Consider the following 20,978-nt stretch of genomic DNA (forward strand, 5'->3'; position numbering starts at 1 on the left):
TTAGCGTGTAAAAGCAGTATTTGGAGGTGCAGGCAAGTCTCAGCAGGCAGGCAAAACTAGGCGTAACACCGGCCCCGGTTAGCTTGTTTATAACTTTGTACACGGCATCCAAACGCGCCGGGGGGGGTATAGAATTAGAGACGTTTAGAAGCTGCACCGCTGAAAATGCTGCGAAGATCATGGCGCATTGAGATGTGTCGTCTCTCTGTACTATCTACTTCTGTTTACGTCACGCTCTCCCCGTTGGACTGGTCGGGACAGTTCAACTGCTTGACACAGACACAGCCCTGAACCGAAGCGGCTTAGACTTGTCTGCCATTCCTAACAGATACACCGGCTGACTGACTTGCCCCGTCTTGTTAACTTTACCCTTTGTGGACGGGGAGGTTAAACGAAATCTATTTGATGCGGAAATTTGCCGACAGTCATTATATAGTCTCTACCTGCTATATCGAGGGGCTAAGTTAGCTCACATTAGCTAATTGTGTTAGTTTCTGCCCCTGCTGCGTATCATAGCAAGGTAAGTTGTTTTTCTCGTTTATTAACTCTGCATTTATTGGTATTTTGACAACAAACGTGTTGGTTGTTCTCTACAGTCGCGACAGCTAACTGGGAGCCATTTCGTTGGTAAACTTTATGTTTGCTGTCAGAGCAATAAACGAGTAAACGCATCCCGTTATCATTGACGTTAGCGTACGAGGCTAAAGCTAACTAACAGTGGCAACGTGAACTAGTTTCCATAACTAATGGAAGTTAGCATTATTAAATAAAAGCAGCAAATGAGAAGTAGTTCATGGTGAGGATTCTAGGTTTGTTTTAACAGTTTACTGTGGTATTCATTCTTATTTAATTATTTACCACACTCGAGCCACAAGCCCCAGATTAAGTGCGCTTGGTGGTTGTATGTTTGTTTTGTTGTTTAGTCACTGATCATGTTCTGCTAAATTATTCATGATGAGGTAGATCAACAGAATATTTTTCAAATAATCTAGAATGCTGTTTGGAACTTTGCTTTCTGCTGATGGGACATTGCTTGTGCGTGGACGTAAGGAAGCTAGAAGATACTTTACATAATGCAGCTATGGTAATCTGCATATTTAGCTGTAGGATTGACAGTAACAGGTTAAACTGTGCTGGATTCACTGGCATGGACTTCATCATGGGCTGGTGACTAGTGCATAGCCTATAAAGGGATAAACGTGAGCTGGCTGTTGCTGGCTGTCTTAATATTGTGGTCATGACATAGCTACTTCTGCTCAGACCAGATTCATACAAGATTAAAAAAAACAAAAGATCTCACTAGCTTGACTCCTGGCCTAAATTCAGAGGGTATTTGTGATTTCATGAATCATGTTTTTACCTCATACCATGCTAAAAGAAAGGATTTACCATTTTTGAATAGATTAAATGTTCAGTGGCATCAGTCAATCATTGCATCTGTAAATCCTAAAAATGATGGCAAATGCCTATAACAAGCTGAATCTAAAATGATACCTTAAAATTGCCCGTAGTTTGTGGATTATTACTTTATAAATCACTAAATCAGTTAACCGATTGAATAACTGTTTATGGTCTTTTAGATTTTAATCAGCTCAGGCTTCCCTTTACAACCAAACACAAACCCCAGTCTTTTGAAGGGACAATTTAATTACAGTAGTAAGACTACTTTTACAGAGATAACGTAATTCATTGGATTTGTAGAACAGTGATTAAAACCCTGTGTTATGTGGAAGATTTCAGATTATAAACTAGGTGCACTTGTGTCCTTTTTAACATAAGTCTTTTATCATTGGCATCAACTTTAATTTATCATTATTAATGTTGGCAAGATCTCAGTGTAAACCTTTTTAGACTTACAAATGCTGAACACACACAAATCTGTGTCAGCAGGGGAAGACACTTTTATTTGAACTACAACATTAAAAGTTATTCCTCATTTCCTTTTTTTCTACCGTTAGTGGTCTTAATTGTATGTAAATGCTGTGACAGGATCATGAAACCGTGCTCTGATTTGATCTTAATCTGTGATAATCAAAGCTCAGGCACTGAGCAGTTGTCAATGATTTACAGGCTAATACCAACAAGGCTAATGTGTGCAAATCTGCATTATCAGCCATCAGCATTGTTGGAGATTAATGCCAAGTTTGCTATTGTTGTGAAGCAGAATGCACATGTGTTACAATATGAAGCAGGTTTGTGAATTCACAAGACGAACAGGGTAATTATGGATTCAGGACAATGTCTACATACAGTGTTAATACTTTGACCTGCAAGTACATTTTGATTACATTTGAACAAATGTATGTGGAAATTAATTATTGCCTATGTAGGCCAGGTTTTGCGGGCATCTTCTTTCTGTAGTGTCTGCTAATTCTTTAATTTCTTGTTTTCTCAATGCTGATGAGTTTATCACCAAACTTTTAAAAGGTGTTGATGGAGAGTTGAAGTATTTTGTCCTGTACAGTAGGCCTAGATGTAGTTGTGGTGTGTGAAAATAATGTGCAAACTGTTTGTGTAAAGCCTTTATGGGGTTATTGTTTTGAACCAACACTTGTAAATATCTGCCACTGAGTTGTTTTTGTTTTAGCTAGAAGTACAAAAGGGCATCTTAGTAGAAATGTTAGTGGAAGTGGAATTTTAAAAATTTGCTTATATCTTTCCTGCAAGGAGTGTTAGGTTTGACTTAACCAAACCCTTGATCATAAATTATATACAATGTTGAAAGTTTCCAAAAATGATCTGGATTATAGGATAGTGTATAAGAGTTGAACAACCAATTAAACTTTTATTTAGTTGGGAAAGCTAGGTGGGGCATATCAAATTGGTGTTGCTCGACAGCAACTAACCTAATTCATAACCCACTGTGTTTAAGCATTCAACAAAGCCTGTTTAAATATTGAACTTATGAAGATTAAAGGAATAATGACTCACACACAGAGAAAACAATGTAGATTTTAATGGAAGGTCATGAATATGTGTACTGTTGCTCATTGTAGATAGAAAACATTAGTGCTGTGCAGTTTCAGAGGCCAGTTGCATTAAGGTGGAGGTGCACTTAACAGTAGAAAAGGATTTGCAACTCTGTTATTGGCATGTAATGAACATGCAGCTGCATGAACTTGAATGAGGCACCTTATTTTATGACATTTTCCTTTGTCTTGGTAGACATTTTGCTCTGATATTTGTCTAACTAAAAAAAAACCATATATTATCCCAGACAATTAGACAAATCACATTGTTTTGCCTGCTTAAGCTGTAGAGTAAATAGTAGACTCACTCTAGATTGAGTTTCAAATTGAGAAACATGGGCTTTTCTCCCCCGCTGCCTTCATCCCCTTTATGTTTATTTGTATTTTGAGGACTTGTGCCAGACTGATGGTACCATAGCAACTAGCATCAGGAGGAAAGGTGGCACAGTATTTCTGTGCTGCTGAGTCATGCTGTAATCTCAAAGTGCTGTTAAAAATTGTTCTAGACATTGGAATTGAAATAAAAGACATTTGTCTGCAATGTTGCCTGTTGCACTAAAGGCATAGAAACATCCATTTGATTTTTAAGTTGTATAATTAAAATAGAAAGCAGATTGCATTAGCAAAATACACAACATGTACCCCTTGTTTCATCTGGGCTTAATCTATATCACTTGCAAAGTATTATTTTATTGTCATGCTGCCTAAATTTTGTTTTTCAGGTTGTAGCTATAGGCTTTAAACAATGTTTATGATTCAGAATGAAGGTAATATTGCCTGAAGCTGACAACACTCTCTTAGAAAGTGGATTTGATTTCAGAAAACAAAACCTTGGTGTTAAATTTGAGGGATAATGTTTATGTTTACTATGGTTCAATATGTCATTTACTATTTAAGATGAGATGTTCTGTCTAAGTTGTACTTGATTGCTGTCAGGAGTCATGTATTCATGTATCATGCTTTGAACAGACAACCTTGGTCCCTGTTTTGCTTGGATCATGCATGCACATAAAGTCATGCTAGGGCAAACTAGCATGTGTCTGCCAATGTACAAATGCAGCAACAAAGGCAGTGCAGTAGAAGGCTGCAAGCAAGTAAACATGGGTGTAAACAACTGACAATTTAAAATATAATGCACAATGGGCCTCAATGATGCACACAGTGCGTTGTATTGAGAAACACTGAATGTAAACATGACCTTTGTTTATTGACAAGAAAAGCCCACAGGGCACCCTAAACAGGGACACATGACTAGGAAAACAAATTAAAGGCAAAGGTTAAAACACAGGTTGGGAATAAAATACCAGGATCTGACAATATTATACAAACCTGTAATAAATACCAGCTCAAGTTTGGAATCAAAGAGCTGTTGACTCGGCTCTACTCTGCCAATCAGTTATAAGCCTCAAAAAGATAGAAGACTTTTATCGCAGTGTTATTGCATTTAATTGTCAGTTGTTCGTGTTATTGCTTCCAACCCCTGTAAAGTAAAAGCAAGTGACACATTTTATTTTTAATTTGATTTTAGTTGCTCTTCTTCACCACGAGTGCTCTTATCAGTTGCACAATAAAGGGGTCAAAGGGAACCTCAACAGTGATTCTCAAAGACTGATTGACCTTTTGTGAATGTAAAGTGTAGAGAATTGGATAGAAAGTTGTCTTTGTATTTTTCAAAGCTGTGGTAATGTGAAACCAAACTCTTTTTTTATTGCCTTTTATGTTTGATTTTCCGACATCAAAGGCCATAAAAGCGATGCTTTACTCAACAGCTGACTCTTGGATTCTAATGGCAGCTCTTACAGGCTATTTTAACTTTGAACTGTAATATACAACAACGACAACAAAACAAGTATTCGCAAAACACAGCATGAAATACATTATACCTAACCAAATGTTTAGCTCAAATATTATTTTATTCCTGAGTCCTGACAATTATAGATGGATATGGTGTAAATTCAAAAGATACACTAAAATTGCAACCATAAGGTGGGCCTACTGAATTATAAGTAACTTAGATGTTTATAATAAGTTGTTTTTGAAAAGTCCTTTTCAAGATGTTGGTGTTGGTGAATGTTAAACAGTCTGAACTGAGGCAGTGGGTCCAGGATGTGCAGCAGTGTTGTTGAAGGCACAGGGGGGTATGTTGTGTCCTCCTTGGGTTGAGGCCGGTCCATTTGAACCCTGTAGTCTCTATCGGCTTATTGTTCAGCTCTGGCTGCGTCCCTCTCCACTGATGTCACAGCATTCCAGGGAGCGGATAAATGAGTTAGTGTTAGGGCAGATGAGCAGCATCGTGAATGCTGCTGGTAGTAGTGGGTCGAAGGGCACAAGTATAGCAGTGCAACTGTGCAAACACATTCGCCAGCACTCACCAGAACACCTCCGCAGTTTCTCCAAGCCCTTCATTCAGCCTGAGTGAAATATGAAACCTTTAAAATGTGATAGCCTGTAGATCAGGATAGATCTGAAAGATCTGGACTTAAAGTTAGTCTGAATCTTTAAGATTGGTAGTAAACTGTAAGATCAGTGAGGCCCTTCTCTAGTGTTTAGATGTTAATGCATCAGATACCTGAAGGAAAGGTGAAAGTAACAGAGCCTACATAGCCAATGTAAGGCTTATCCCAACAGGCCACATTTGTTGAGCCTGACTTGTCAGGGTACTTCCAACTCAACATAGACTGTATGGTTGAGTCACTCATCTCACAAGCTCAGGCAGGCTGAGTGTACACCACCTGCCTTCAGACAAAATGAAAAATAAAGTTGAACATCTTACAAGCTAAAGACCCAATTATTTCTTAAAATGTGTGGGACAGAATCAGAACTAAAAGGAGAGTGAATATTAGACTTCAATACTTCCAATGGGATACCAGGGTTGCTCTCTGTTGAGTGAAAGGGGTTGGGGAATTGCCTATTACCTGTTCAGTACTTGAACACTTAAGTGTTCAGAGTATAGTTATTTTCCTTAAATTAAGAACAATGCAAACTGTCATTGCCACATATAGTAGTTACAAACAACGAATGGAAAGTGTAAAATGATTTAAAACACGTGGGCATGCTTGTGGTCAAAACAGCATGTGAGTAATGACAAGACAAAAATGTCAGCTGCAGTAGATGGGCACAGAACATTGTTACCATTACCATATCAAGTCTCATATGACGTGTGCTTTCAAGTTATTTCAATCTTAGTACTGGGGGAGGGAATTTGTCCTTGATAGACACGCTAAAATGCAATTGTAATAACTAACATACTACGTGTTATAACATAACAAGGAGGGTTAAACTCAAGGGCAACTGGACTTGGAGATACTTGTATACGTTTCACCTCTAATTCAAGAGGCTTCTTCAGTTCTGACTGACTGGGGCGTCATCAAGGTGATGTGTACTGCTTGGTTCGTTAGTGCTTCTGGCTGTTGTAACAACAGTCATTAAGGTCGTTTGAGTCACCTGAGGCCGAGTCTGAACGACCGTTGTTAGCTAGGATTCCCTGCCAGTCAGAAGAAAAGAAAGAAGAAGAAGCCTCTTTGATGAGAGGTGAAATGTGTTCAAGTATCTTCAACCAAGTCCAGTTGCCCTTGACTTAAGCCCACCTTGGATAACTATGACCTGGAAGACTGAGAATCTTCACAGACATCTTAGTGTTATAATACTTTTGTCTCTCTTTACAGGTTGTCAACATGCAGTGAGTAATGCAACGAGTGTTGATATTAATAATGGCCATCTGGGGGGTGCAAGGATGCTCCAATTCAGAGAGCTGTCCGACGCCGCAGCCCAATTCCACCTCCAAGGACTACTGTTACTCGGCCCGAATTCGCAGTACAGTGCTCCAGGGCTTGCCTTTTGGTGGGGTGCCTACTGTCCTTGCCCTTGACTTTATGTGCTTCTTGGTGAGTCCTTCTTACCGTCAAATGGGGTGCCCAGTTACAGCTGATGAATACCAATTGCACCATTCAACAATATATCCAAGTCTTTTAATCTTGTGTTTTATTTACATCCCTTGGAACTGAGGTAAAATTGTTCCAGGAATGTGTTTTTAAATAATAAACACCTTAAAGCAGTTGTGTATATTTTATTCAGTAAGTCTCTAATGTAAATAAAGCGACAATAGGTTGACAGCCTCTGTTTATTTTGTACTTCTAGGTGTTGCTGTTTGTGTTCTCCTTCTTGAGAAAAGTAGCATGGGACTATGGTCGCCTGGCCCTGGTGACTGACGCTGACAGGTAACTAAAACGCAGTGGTCCAGAGTTGAAGGTCAGAACCAAGGCTTTTTGACTGACTTGTTAGTCAGGTAGTTAGTCCAGGAAAGCCAACATGCACTGATGTATCAGCTATGGTACAGTTTCTTTACACATGTAAAAAGTATCATTTTTACCAGCTGAAATAATTAACTCTACATTTTTTTCACTCACTGTTTTTGTTACTTTGTGTTAACTTAAAAAATACTCCCTCTCTCTAACATAGTAGTTTGCAAACACACTGTTGGACATCTGGATAATTGATCCATGTGATGTCAGACTGGTTGCATGCTGTTGCAGGAGACATTTTTTGACAGCATTCTGTAGCGTCAGTGTAGCAGGAAGCTTTTAGGCATTTATATGAGTTGCCTATAATTAGAAAGTTTACAGTGTTCAACAAGGACAAAAGCCTAAGACCAAAGGGTGCCTTGTTGGCATTCACTTTGGTTTCTCAAGAGGGACTAGCCATTGTGGTTGGTGACTCTTAATGATCTGCCAAAGTCACATTTTGTCTGTAGTTTGGCACTTGGTGGCTGTTAATTCGGGACGCTAGTTGATGAATTCAGTATTCTTGTTCTGATGGTGTAGTCAGTTTTTCGACAGAAGCAGACATCACAAGGATGGAACTCCAGACAGGAAGTCAGTGTCAGCAGTTTTCCTTTTAATGGCAATAACGCACTCTGACACTGTCATGCTTTGTTCGGTTTTTGAGATAGAAAGGCCAGACTGCTGTTGGAATAAGCCTGAAATGGAGTAAGAAGAAACACATGATTAATAAATGTATTTGCTTAATTTAAATACCCCTTTAGATCCATTTCCCACACCACTTTAAATAATGTCTGCATCTAAGCCCCATGGACTTTATTCCCCATTAGTATATGATGATATGCTTTCAGATATATTGGGATACTTTGAGACTGATGTCTGCACACTGATCAAATAATGAGAATAGTTGTGGAAGCAGCCGAAGAGGCACCTGTCAACTAAGGCTGATTCCACTGCTCCTTTTTAAACCGCTTCTCCATGAGGTAAAACAAGAGGATCAAGTTAGGGAGAGAGGGAGATCAGACGCTACAGACCTCTCTGACTGTGAACCCAGGAAAGTACATGACACAGTGCTCCATCACCTACATCCCCCCACTGTGTTTGTGTGATGTTGCAGCTTCACTATTTTTGCAGCTGCATGTGAGCAGAGAATGGGGTTGCGGCATGGTGGGAGGATGGGAGGGGGGCAGCAGCATGGGACACTTTTGTAACAGACAAAATGTAGTTTGTTGCCTCATTACACTGTGCTGACTTGAGATTGAGCGTCTGTCTTTTAAGTTCTTGTTACATCTGAAACGTGAATGTAACCTTACTTGGAAGCTTGTTTATATATCATACAGAAGTGGCGTATAAATGTAATGTGTCTGTTGTTCAAGCTATATAAGCCATTACTCTCAGCTGAAATGAAAGAAAGGGTTATTATACCATAGGCCATAAATGCATTTATACGGCTGGATGATGTATATCAGAATGAACACAAACCTTCATTGGTATGCCTGTGATGTAATATGCTTTCCTACTTTTTTTCTGAACCAGCACCCTTACTGGCCAAACGGGCTATTTCCTCTTAACTAAGCTGAATGGCTTTGTTTTGCTTCTCTTTTCAGCAGAAGAATGGATCAACGTTACAGTCGCCTGGATGATCGGGAATAGTATGTTATCTCTCCATATTGTAGACTCACTTTCTTTTTCTTCTCTCCTTTCTTCTCTCTGTAGTTAACCTAAGTCATAACCCTTGTCCACTCTGCCCAGGCAACTGTGGGTTTCATCCTGTTTTTCCACACTTGATGGTGTAGTTTTCCTCCTCCTCCTCCAGGCGTTTCCCAGTGCCGGGCTCCTAATTATTCTCCTTCTCCATGTCACTCTTGTATTTCTGCTGTTGGGTGTCCCTGTCCTCTGTCACTGTCCTAATCAGATCTGTGTGTGCTAATCTGTGTATTGACCTCTTTATGAAGCGCGGACTAGATCTGTGTAAGTGCACCGCATGAGCTGCACAGACAGGATGCTTACAGGGAGAGGTAATGCTTCCCTGATCTGCTGTTCATAGACAGGCCCTAACATGGTGCACCTACAGTATACCCTGTCTGCTGGAGCTGTGATGAGCCATTCCGACTTCTCACAGGAATGTGCGAGAGGATGGCTGACGGTGGATTACTGCCGCAGGCTCTCTCCTCATTCCATTTGAGATCTCTTAGAGCCCTGGAATCCTTTTATGTATTATTAAACACTGAACCAACCCTGGAATTCTAGCAGAGCCTGGGTTCTCTTCATATTTTCCCATTATGTATAAATTGACCTGACATGACCTCCCAGGAGAGGGCAGTCAAATTTGTATACAATAAGGTATGGCTGCTGGGTTATGTCCAGGACAATCTGTGGCTCTGCGGGACAAACTCTATTAATCTGCCACTTGAGGATCGCTGGGTTTGTGTTATTTCCTCTGTGAATGTTGTTCTCTGTAGAGCTTTGCTTTCTAACTTTTTACCGCAACCTTTCCTCTGACAGTGATTGTGTATTGTACTGTAGTGCATGAAATATGGCTACAGAGATTCTTCCTCTTACCTTAAATCCTGTCGCCAGCCCACACAGGATAAACAGGGGTGAATCTCTTCAGTCCATTTCAGGGAGTGTGTTAGTGTGCGTGTGTTTTGTGCTGTCAACTTTTCGATACTGATGGTAATCCCACTGTCCTGAGGCAAAAAGAACTAGGTACCTCTGTAACATCATGCAAATGCTGCGTGTTCTGTTTTCTGCATACAGCGTGGCCTCTGCCATGACATCAGAGACAACAGAACGCTATGAGCGCCTCACCTCAGTTTCCAGCACTGTGGACATTGATCAGAGAGACACAGTGAGTATGCCACTGTTCTTACAGGATGTAATATAGTGAAATTTCATGTAAGATACTCTCTGTGTGTTGCATGTGATAACTGGCCACCTTCATTTCTTCTCTCTTCTTTGTTTTAGGGCTTCTGTTCCTGGCTAACTGCCATCTTCCGCATCAAGTGAGTTAACCTACACAGCATGTTAGAAATAAGAGAAATTGGTGGAACACTAATAGAACTGGATGTGAAATTGTTCTTTTGTTTATCGCTCTTAAGTAGTTCACTTTGCTGGTGTTTTCTCTGTGTAGGGATGATGAGATAAGGGAGAAGTGTGGTGAGGATGCAGTACATTACCTGTCCTTTCAGCGCCACATCATTGGCCTGCTGGTAGTGGCGGGCGTGTTGTCTGTGGGCATCATCTTGCCTGTTAACTTCTCGGGAAACCTACTTGGTGAGTTGATTGAAACGTACTACCAGAGGATCCTTGGAAATGTACAGAGTAGTTTTTTTTCTCAGTTTAGCAATATTTGACTAGGTGATACTGACTCGCCATTATGTTTGTTTTTGCTGGTTTATTTTTTAAATCTTTTTTTTCATGCTCTTATTTTGTTTGTCTTTGTGCTTTTTCTTTCTTCTGGCTAAAACTGCCTTCCCATGAACAAAACTTTATGAAGCATTGCAGCCTTCTCTAGTGTCTAGGCTTTTAAAGATACGTATAGGACTGTATAATCTGCAGTACTCGGTTTTATTCTGTATAATAATAAGATTAGAACATACCAACTAAATATGTTGAATTAATTATACTTAACTTTGTGCACTTAAAACATTCTCCCCTCCTTCCACTATGCTGCCTTGTCAGCATCCACACTGTAACATATGAAAATAAATAATTAAAATGACTATTTCAAGGGATAATAATAATTCATTAGAGTGTTGTGGAAATTGCTTCCAGCGGGGTGTATTTCTGTTTCTAGTACATGCCATTTTAATTCTACTTAATTTTCATCCTACTGTATATTCTCCACTCTACTCTTTTAGTGTTGACTCACTACTTGAATCTGGACACCATGCTTTTCCTTTCAATTCTCTTTTCATCGCACTCATGCATATAAAGCTGGTCTCTTACTGCAAACACACCACTTGCCCCACCTCTTTCTGTTTCTCTCTCTCTGTATGTGTCTGCTCTGCTGACTTTCAACATCAGCAGTATGTTTTATAAAATCGCCGAAAAGACACAGAACTCGTCTTTTGGATTTTTCCACCCGTGATTCAGTTTTTACAGCAGCAGGTGTGCCGCATGTGGAGGAGGCTTGTTAATGACGTAGCTTATCAAAACCAATAATTTACCAAGTGGCCCATGCACTGGTGTGTTCACTGTTGCTTTACCTGGTCGTGCATGGAAAATATCCACCTGTCTGTGTCCTGTTACCCTTATACTAGATAACACCTCTCTCTATGTTTCTCTACAAAATGCAAGAATGGGTCGCCAAATGTACCTTGCGGGTGTTAATTTACCTGGGCGACCCTCCCAAGTAAAGTCTATATGAGAAACACTGCATGCTCTGACGTCACCTAAACTCATGTACAAGAACATCTGTTTTCACTTACCATGATGTCTCCACACCCCACTGTGAGGGCCTCATCTGCACATTCTTAAGCATTACCAAAGATAGACAAAGACACCTCATGGTTAATAGAACAGATAAATAATGAACTAATAGTTCATACTATTTTACTTTCACAGCCCTTCAAAGCCTTGTTCAAAACACACACACTTCCCCAGTGGCCTAACCCTCCTACCCTCTATCAAAACACTCCCATAATCTTTGTTCACCAACATAAAGGCAGATTTCTGGAGGGATAAAATAGCTTTATTGTGTAAATAGTGAGGGGTTTATTTCACCTCTACTATTGCTAGGCCTTTTCATACCTTCCTGTCATTTCATGGGGATAAAAACGGTATATGACAGTAAAAAAAAAAAAAATATAATATAATTATCATTATATAGATACTGTAGGTCTGTCTGAAAACCTCAAAGTGCAAATGGTGTCCTATTGCGCAAAGACGATAAATAGATCAACAATCCAAAATGACATTTCTCTACTCCGTAGCCTACATAATCCATCATAATTTGGATCATTTCATAATAGCACTACTTACTTCCTCATAAGGACCGGTCACATCCCTAAAACTCCTCTAGTCCTCGGGACTCAAGTGCAGGGTCGTAAGCTCAGATGCTCAACTGTACTATAATACTGCTTTGTCATGTCTATGTATCTTTCTCTTTCATTACAATAAACTTTGACAACTTATCTACTTTGAGCTCAGAAAAATCCTGTCTCCCATTAAAAGAATAATAAGCCAAACATCTGAATCAGACACTCTGATTGGCTGTCACGTCACCCACTTGAGCCAAACAAAAAGAATGAATGAGCAATGCGCTAGGCAAAAAGTGAGACTCTCCACAACTTTTCATATTAGCTTTATTGACAGAAGGAAATGGCTAAAATTGACAAACAGCTTGCCGGTTAGCACTGTTCACTCTAGTTTAACAGGAAAAAAGGCATGTCTCTTGCTTAAATTGTTGGAGAGTAATGATGCTCTAAAGACAACATGATATTTGGGCCCGTATACTGGCCAGTGGGTTAATTCACTCATGGACGCTCAGCGTCAGGGATATTCATTGGCTACACTGACAGCTACCCTAACCCTCAAGCGGTGATGCTTATGGAGTTAGCCAAAGTGAGCTGAAAGTGTGCAGGACTCCTGGTGACTGACAAGTAATTGTGCGGTTTCTTTTACTTTTCTGTACAGAAAACGATGCCTATAGTTTTGGGCGGACCACTATAGCAAACTTGGATGCTAAGTGAGTAATTTTACTATGTCACTGTGTGTGTGTGTACTGTACTTTGAAGCCTTACATTGACTCTTCCCTTTCTAATGCTTTGACTAAATACTTTTTACCCTTTATTTTCCCAGTAATGCACTACTGTGGCTTCACACCACCTTTGCATTTCTCTACCTGTTACTGACGGTCTACAGCATGAGACGGCACACCTCCAAAATGCACTACAAGGAGGATGACCTGGTGGGTGAGATGGTTTCAGAAAATAGCTGTTCTATAAACTCCTTGATTACACACAGTTCTGAATGTTGTTTGTAACTACTCCCCTGTCTTTATTTCCATACAGGTGAAACGCACTTTATTTGTCAATGGAATCTCCAAATACGCAGAGGAGATTGAAATAAAGCAACACTTTGAGTAAGCACTCTTTAGGATCACTGACATCTGGGCTCCACTGTTCACATCTACCAATGCTTAAATCTGTCTGCTTATAAAACGGTACGCTGCTCTGTCGACATGGCAGTAAACTGTGCAGTAACTGTATTAAGGTGTATGAGAGTCATGCCTTTTCCTTTTAGAAGCAGCTGTCTTGTCCTGGCCCATATGGCTGGGATCAGACAATGATAGGCCTATATGTGTGATTATCCATAATAGATGCCAGATGAGCAGGATCATGCAAGTCATGTGTCAAGATGGTCTAAGACTGAGGAGGGGGTGTTTGGCTCAACTCCTGATCAGCTAAATAGTATTAACCAACATTTTGTATTTGCTCCTGCGCTGCATAAAGGCCTCCACACTTGAGTACAAAAGAAAGAAACTTCAGATGACAAGGAAAAATTATGAAAGCCTTTTGCTGTTCGTGGATGTCGGGTTCTTCCCTTTCGTGTGCCATAGTTATTATAATGTGGTTGAGAAATAAATATCATCTATTTTGCTGTTGTGAATATGTTAATATTTTAATATGTCTACATGTCGTGCCTTTTTTGAACTCATAAAGTTGTTTACTTTCTTCCTCCCTGCCCTTCTTTTAGGAAGGCGTATGAAAGCTGCACTGTACTGGAAGCTCGTATCTGTTACGATGTGGCCAGGCTGATGTATCTCAACTCTGAAAGGTGCATGACTGTGTAGTATTTTGGGGCGTACATTGTGAAATTTCTTGTTGGCTCTAGACCTGAGCTTGTTTCAGTTAAATAGTCCTTCAGTCTGACGCAAGTGATGTTTTGCATGCAGGAAGAAGACAGAGCGTAGCAAGAAATTCTTTCTTGACCTGCAGGCCAAGGAGCATATTGCCACCATGATCAACCCAAAGCCCTGTGGACACCTTTGCTGTTGCATTATCAAAGGCTGTGAGCAGGTTAGACGGACATGTCGCAGCTTTATCTCAAAACAACACACTCCTGAAACTTGTTTACAAGCTGATAGTAACAGCATTTTTGAGGGGAAGATAAGATCTGATTTTAACAGTCTATTTCCTGCTTTCTAGAATTGCCACCGAACCACATTTCTTAGTAAACCACATCCAATTAGATATTATGTATTGTAGCCGCTATTTTTGGTTCACTCACGGTGCTCTGTTGTGCTAACTGTTAGAAATAACAGTCTTTAGTCTTTAATCTAAAGTTGTCATTTGAAAATTTTAAAGAGGTGGTATTATGGTTTTTGGCTTTTTCCCTCTCCTTTATTGAGTTTGCAAAATGAAAAAGCCCAAAGTCCACCCCAAAGGGAGTTTCTATCTCCCACAGAAAACACTGCTCTGAACTGCCTGAAAACAGCTCATTTGTAGTCCAGCCTTTACTTCCCTTTCTTGTGACGCTAGTCCGACACGCCCTCAAAAACACCGGTGAAAAAACACTGAACTGCAGCACACACCACCTCTCCCTTCCAAACACTAGCTACCCTCCAGGCAGTCAATGGATTTAAAGTTGTTACTGTGATGTAGAGACAGAGCTCAGTTAAAACTTTATGGATGAAAAATACTTTTGTTACAGATTAATAACTCACAACTCTGAAACTCTTGCTCCAGTCCAAATTGCCAACCTGGTCGGCAACATGTAGCCTACAGCTGTACCTGATCTGGTACAACCCCTAAATAGGATTTTGAACCTGAAAATGAGCATAATGCCACCTCTTTAAGAATACATTCCCCTATTTATAGTAGGTTATTCCTTAATTTCTTATTTCACCATTTTCCTAAAAAATCTCTGCATGATTTTAGTGTTTATTCTCAAACTACTTTAATCTGTGCACCTTGCATATAAATAAATAAAATCAGTACAAACTAACCTCAAAAAATAAAATAAACTATTGCATAACAAAGGGTAGGGCTGGACAATAAAACAATAACAGTAATTATCGCGATATAATTTTCTTCAATAACAATATATTAAATGTTCAATAAATATTCAATAATTTTTTGATTTTATTCACTTGAATCATACACAAATTAGGACTTACTTTTTTAGTAAGATGTTTATTTTGTTGAGGGAAAAGGCTTTTACTTAATTTTACTCAAGCATATTTATTGACAAAGATTTTATTGTAACTGTTGTTCCACATGTTCTACCTCAGATTTGTGAAGTGATCCACTGTTTGGCATCAAGTGTTGACCATAAAGAAGAGTTTAAACCACAAATAACCATCAGGTTTCTTCAACTTTCACTCAGGAGCTAAAATCAACCTTTAAACTCGAAAGAAATAATGATTTGATACTTATTGTGATAATTATCCATATATAAAAATATGAAACTTTTTATCGTGATAACATTTTTGGCCATATCGTCCAGCCCTAACCTAGTGCATGGTTTCGTCATGCAGTGAGTGTAGTATCTTGTGCAATTATTTCATCTAGCTGTATTTGAGTTGGTATTTATATAATTGCATTAGGCGATAATCATATAGTTAATCAAACTGTGTGTTGATGTACACAGTGATATTCACTGTTACTGCAATGTGAGATAATGGCAATAAGGATTAAACTAAAAAGCAAACATCACAGACTCATCACAGATTTTCATTTCCCTCGCAGGAAGAGGCAGTGAGTTACTATACCAAGCTGGAGGCACAACTAAAAGATGACTACAGGAAGGAGAGAGAAAGGGTTAACAGAAAGCCCCTAGGAATGGCCTTTGTCACCTTCCAGAACGAGTCCATAACTGCCACGTAAGTACATTTACATGTGGTTAAATAAGTATATCTGTGACACTGGTTTTGAACGACTGATTATTTCTGTCTGTATCTTTGTTTGGGCGGATGCTTCTTTTCAGAATCTTGAAAGATTTTAATGCTTGCAAGTGTCAGGGCTGTTACTGCCGTCGGGAGCCCAAGAGCTCTCAATTCAGCCCCAAGCTCCACACACAAAAATGGACTGTCAGCTACGCCCCTGATCCGCAAAATGTCTACTGGTAAGAACACATTCAGGTCATGTACAGTACTCTGTCCGCAATCTGGGCTGACTATACTTTTTATACATTTATTTTTTTTGTTATTCATTACATAACTGCATCAATGTTGGTTACATTTGGCCAGAATAGAGGAATAATTAGACTTCAGTCCACTTTGGGGAGACTTTCTCACTCCAGAAATGTTAATGGTTGATGGTTTTTGAGCTGCAGTGTCAGTTTTCTTGCCAGCTGTGTCCATAACTGCGGGTAATTGCCCAGTGTCAATATAACCGCTACACAGCCTTTATCCCACAGGGACCATCTGTCAGTGGGAGGATTCTCCTGGTGGCTCCGCTGCTTGATCATCAACCTTGTCCTCTTCATCCTCCTCTTCTTCCTCACCACCCCGGCCATCATCATCTCCACCATGGACAAGTTCAATGTTACTAAGCCAGTGGAGTACCTAAATGTGAGTAATGAAAAACTGAAAGCCGCTTTCTGTCTGGTTTTGTGTATGGCTTTTTGTGAATGGAGTTCTGCATGCTGTTGCAGAGACACAAGAATTCATACACTCAATTTCTTGACACAACGTGTCCGTGTCTCTCTGAACTGTCCTCCAGAATCCAATCATCACCCAGTTCTTCCCCACCCTCCTTCTGTGGTCCTTCTCTGCCTTACTTCCAACCATTGTGTACTACTCTGCCTTCTTTGAAGCCCACTGGACCCGGTATGGTATATTCAGCATATTCAGCCATTTTGTCTTTATTCCCATTTGAGGTTTGGGTTGTTTGAGGATTGCTCTGTCTGTTTTTGAACATGTGTTAACATGTCCTTTGGCCTTACAGGTCAGGAGAGAATAGGACCACAATGCATAAATGCTACACTTTCTTGATCTTTATGGTCCTGTTGCTGCCCTCCCTGGGACTCAGCAGGTATAGGATGTTCTTTATTTCTGCCCTGCAACACAATGAAATGTAAAGCTATGCATTCATTTATTTTTGTGTGCCTGAATATTTAAACTGATGCCTGTCTTTACTATTTCTGCAGTTTGGATGTTTTCTTCCGCTGGCTTTTTGATAGAAGATTCTTAGCAGATGCTAAAGTGAGATTTGAGTAAGTAGCATCATTTAATGGACGTTTTATTACAGCTTTTATTACAACAAAGCAGAATAGGATGAAAGGCTGTAAATATACAGCGTAAACTGTCCAATTTCTTTGGTACCATAACTAGTTAAATGTAAAACGTAATTCAGCATTTAGTAATACCCCAACTAGATGTTGTATACCTAAATTCATTTGGAATAAAATTGGCTTCTGGAATAATGCAATCAATGTGACTTCAGTCTTTAGTGATACTGACTTTTTTTCATTGCTCTTTAGGTGTGTGTTCCTTCCTGACAATGGAGCCTTCTTCGTGAACTATGTCATTGCATCTGCATTCATTGGTAATGCCATGGACCTGCTGAGGATCCCTGGTCTACTTATGTACATGATCCGCCTTTGCATGGCTCGCTCTGCAGCAGAGAGGAGGAATGTCAAGAGGGTTAGTGTGTCCCCTGCTTATCAAGCTGAAATAATTTATAGATCCACAATCCAAATAGTAGTTTCATTAAATAACAGCGAGTGTAATTTGTCTACATTTACGTTTAATGTAAGAGACAAATTATATTACATTAAGCAGCTAAAAATAAGAAAGACCAAACTTTAATGTCATTAATTACATAATAAATGGGAATCTTTGCTATGATTTTAGGTAGGAAATATATATAATTTTGTAAATCAGCTTCATGCGATGTCAATACTGAAATTAGGAGATTTAGATTTCAGATTTCTTTAATATCCTGTCATTGTGTCTTCATAGCACCAAGCGTATGAGTTCCAGTTTGGAGCAGCTTACGCCTGGATGATGTGCGTCTTCACCGTGGTTATGACCTACAGCATCACCTGCCCAATCATCGTCCCTTTTGGTGAGTTCTGCCATGACCCCTGGTGGATTAGTGTTGTTTCACATCAAGATAATGTGCTGATTAAATGACTGCAGGGGAAACATCCAGAAGGCAGGGTTGTGTTCTTTATACTGAAGCTTATCATCAGGCTTAATTGGATTAGTTCCACTAATTGTTTCGTCTCTGTTCTGTGTGCAGGACTGATGTACATGCTGCTAAAACACTTAGCAGACCGGTACAACATGTACTACGCCTATCTGCCATCCAAACTGGACAAGAAGATCCATTCTGGAGCAGTCAACCAAGTGGTGGCTGCTCCTATTCTCTGTCTCTTTTGGCTTCTGTTCTTCTCCACTGTTCGCTCGGGTAAGATGAGGACTCCATCTAGAGGCCACTAATGTCTTAACACGTGCCCAAATTTATTTACAAATGTGTATATCTGCCGCTTTGGTCTGTTACATAAGTGTCCCTCCACTTTCTTTCCCCCAGGGTTTTCAGCCGCAACATCCATGTTCACGTTTGTAGTTTTGATCATCACAATCATTATCTGCCTTTCTCACGTCTGCTTCGGACATTTTAAATATCTCAGTGCTCACAACTACAAGGTAACAACATAGTCACCCTTGTATGCATATTGTTCATGCTTTCTAAATTCACCAGTATTTCAGACAAGCATTCTATTTAGCTGCTTATGTTAAATGCATATTTTCGATCCTAGATTGACACCCAGGACGTGGACGGGTTGGAGAATGGGCGTCCAGTGTGCACTGCTGCCACCAGCAAGACAGCGGTGTGTTTTCTGTTTATTTTAAAAGAATATGAGCCTCAGGATCACACAGGGGAAATATCTGCTGCCTTTATGGATTTACTGAATACAAATTAAGATTTTAACAGTTAAATACCTTCAGCTTTTAAAGGAAAAATACCTTCCTGTGTACACAAGAACATAAAACGATCCGGCAAAACCACCTGTAAGGAAAACTGTTCTTAATCTGCTCTTAAAAGACTGTTAATGTCCGTTGGCTTCACAGTAAGATCAGTATGCTATGTATGGTGATTACAATCCGTGTGTTTGAAGGTTGTTTTCTTATATTTTGAATTTCAAATGATCAGCAGATTTAGAATTCAAATAGTCACTGAAGTCTTGTCAGTGATTCCTTCATATGAACACTGAATGTCAAAAGTGCAGGAAACTTAGGACCTGTAGAAACAACCTTTTTGTTGTAAAGAGAACTAATTCTAAAACATTTAATTTTCTCGCCTACAGCAAATGTACATTGCTGAAGTACTTCAAGACCCAAATTCAGAGGAGGCTGGTTCAGGCAGTGGCGAGGACGACGGCCAAGGGTCCTCGCAGGACGAGGAAATAATCAATGTTGAAAACGGCCTGAATGAGGACTTCCAGTCTGGTGAGGACAGCCTCATTGATAATGAAGTGCGGCACTGATGCTGCCTGGAACAGAACCCCCCCCACCCACCCCCCAAGTTTAACTTGAGGAGTGTACGGAATATGTGAATTAATCTAAGAACTGAACCAATAGTTCTCCAAAGCATCTCAACCTGAGGCACATCCCAAAACACTGTACATGGACTCATGAAAGAAAGACGCTAATGCACAAATGAAGAATTGTTCGCCTTTTCTTGTAAGGGGAGTGATATTCTGTCTGTATTCCCTTAACATTATTGCACTTGAAAGAGAGGACCTGTCCTATAAGCTCGAGTTTCACTAAGGTACTGTAGTATGGCATGCCTTCAAGTTCAAAGGGTGAAGGGATTTTTCTATAATCCTACAATATCTCTTAATTGTCTGCACTAGATGCTTCAGCTGAATAAGCCGCTGGTGGGAGGGGAAGAACAAGGGAGAGGTTTTCCACCCCACCAGATAGCTTGGTCTGTGCAGATGTGATGGTCTCAAAATGGTTCTTCCAATTCCATAAAAGCCTTTAAAAAAAAAACAAAAAAAGAAATTCCTACTAACACTCCTGGACGCTTCTACACTGTACAGCTACAAAACTCTGGATTTGTAAAATACCTTTTTTGAGATAGTATTTATTTGTAGGCATTGGCTTTTAAATGCTATCAAGCATGATATACCCCTAAACTGTGGAAGAAGATAACCTAATTCTTGGCATACTACATTGATAATGATTTTATTGGCGTTCAGTCTCTGAGCCTTTATTGGGACTGCTGTTGGACTGCTGCTACTGACGCTGCCTTCAGTAGCGGGAAATCCTGGCTGCTGCAGGAGGACTGGAGGCCAGGAGCCTGCTGGTCCTTTTGTGTTGCTCATCAGAAGGAGAGAAAGGCCTTTTGGGTTTTTTCTGGGTCAGTTTCAAATGATACTCATTGTGACTAGTTCTCTTTATTTGTTGTTTTCATTTGTATCTTTTTGTCCATATGTTTACGTCTTGATGTAGAGATTAAGAAATTAGCATTCAGTTTAGGTGGCTACTGGTTTTATAAATTGGCTATCTAGATCTTATCACTCAGCTCTCCTGTCAGATCCTCTTCAATGTTAACTTTTATGTAGGCATTTCATCATGTAGGTAGCAAATTGTAAGTTCCAGCAGTCATTGAACATGGTTACACTTTCCCATTTGCCAGTACTCAATGCCAAGTTGTAAATGGTTTAACTCAAATAGCGCAATTTAGGTGATAACATATGAAATATAGGTCTAAGTTGTTCAAGAGAGTTACACCAGTGGATGAGGTCCAGATCTATTGAATACTAAACC

The 20,978-nt window shown here is 39.8% G+C and overlaps 1 protein-coding gene across 3 annotated transcripts; it reads left to right on the forward strand.

The window, feature by feature from the left end:
• Nucleotides 1-175: 175 nt before the first annotated feature.
• Nucleotides 176-20,972, forward strand: LOC123984009 (CSC1-like protein 2). Of its 3 annotated transcripts, none has more exons than XM_046070563.1 (24): nucleotides 176-520; nucleotides 6,635-6,853; nucleotides 7,107-7,186; nucleotides 8,854-8,898; nucleotides 10,007-10,097; nucleotides 10,214-10,251; nucleotides 10,380-10,522; nucleotides 12,887-12,938; nucleotides 13,052-13,160; nucleotides 13,264-13,334; nucleotides 13,949-14,029; nucleotides 14,148-14,271; nucleotides 15,943-16,076; nucleotides 16,181-16,318; nucleotides 16,613-16,766; nucleotides 16,918-17,024; nucleotides 17,143-17,229; nucleotides 17,345-17,410; nucleotides 17,678-17,840; nucleotides 18,159-18,264; nucleotides 18,442-18,609; nucleotides 18,733-18,848; nucleotides 18,962-19,033; nucleotides 19,511-20,972. In XM_046070563.1, exons 2-24 carry the CDS (start codon nucleotides 6,656-6,658, stop codon nucleotides 19,688-19,690), a joined length of 2,523 nt encoding a protein of 840 aa, XP_045926519.1. In that variant the 5' UTR covers nucleotides 176-520; nucleotides 6,635-6,655; the 3' UTR covers nucleotides 19,691-20,972. The 3 variants fall into 3 exon arrangements, with proteins under 3 accessions (XP_045926519.1, XP_045926520.1, XP_045926521.1); XM_046070564.1 differs by having other exon boundaries at nucleotides 8,857-8,898; XM_046070565.1 differs by lacking the exon at nucleotides 8,854-8,898.
• Nucleotides 20,973-20,978: the final 6 nt, after the last annotated feature.

Source organism: Micropterus dolomieu, linkage group LG15 (assembly GCF_021292245.1).
Source record: "Micropterus dolomieu isolate WLL.071019.BEF.003 ecotype Adirondacks linkage group LG15, ASM2129224v1, whole genome shotgun sequence".
In the NCBI taxonomy this organism is placed as follows: Eukaryota; Metazoa; Chordata; class Actinopteri; order Centrarchiformes; family Centrarchidae; genus Micropterus; species Micropterus dolomieu.

Excerpts from the sequence above, each read along its gene's own strand:
- LOC123984009 (XM_046070563.1), top strand. The coding sequence starts at position 6,656 with ATGCAACGAGTGTTGATATTAATAATGGCCATCTGGGGGGTGCAAGGA. Across the intron at positions 8,899-10,006 it reads CGCCTGGATGATCGGGAATA|CGTGGCCTCTGCCATGACAT; the intron begins GTATGTTATCTC and ends TTCTGCATACAG. Across the intron at positions 17,841-18,158 it reads AGAGGAGGAATGTCAAGAGG|CACCAAGCGTATGAGTTCCA; the intron begins GTTAGTGTGTCC and ends GTGTCTTCATAG.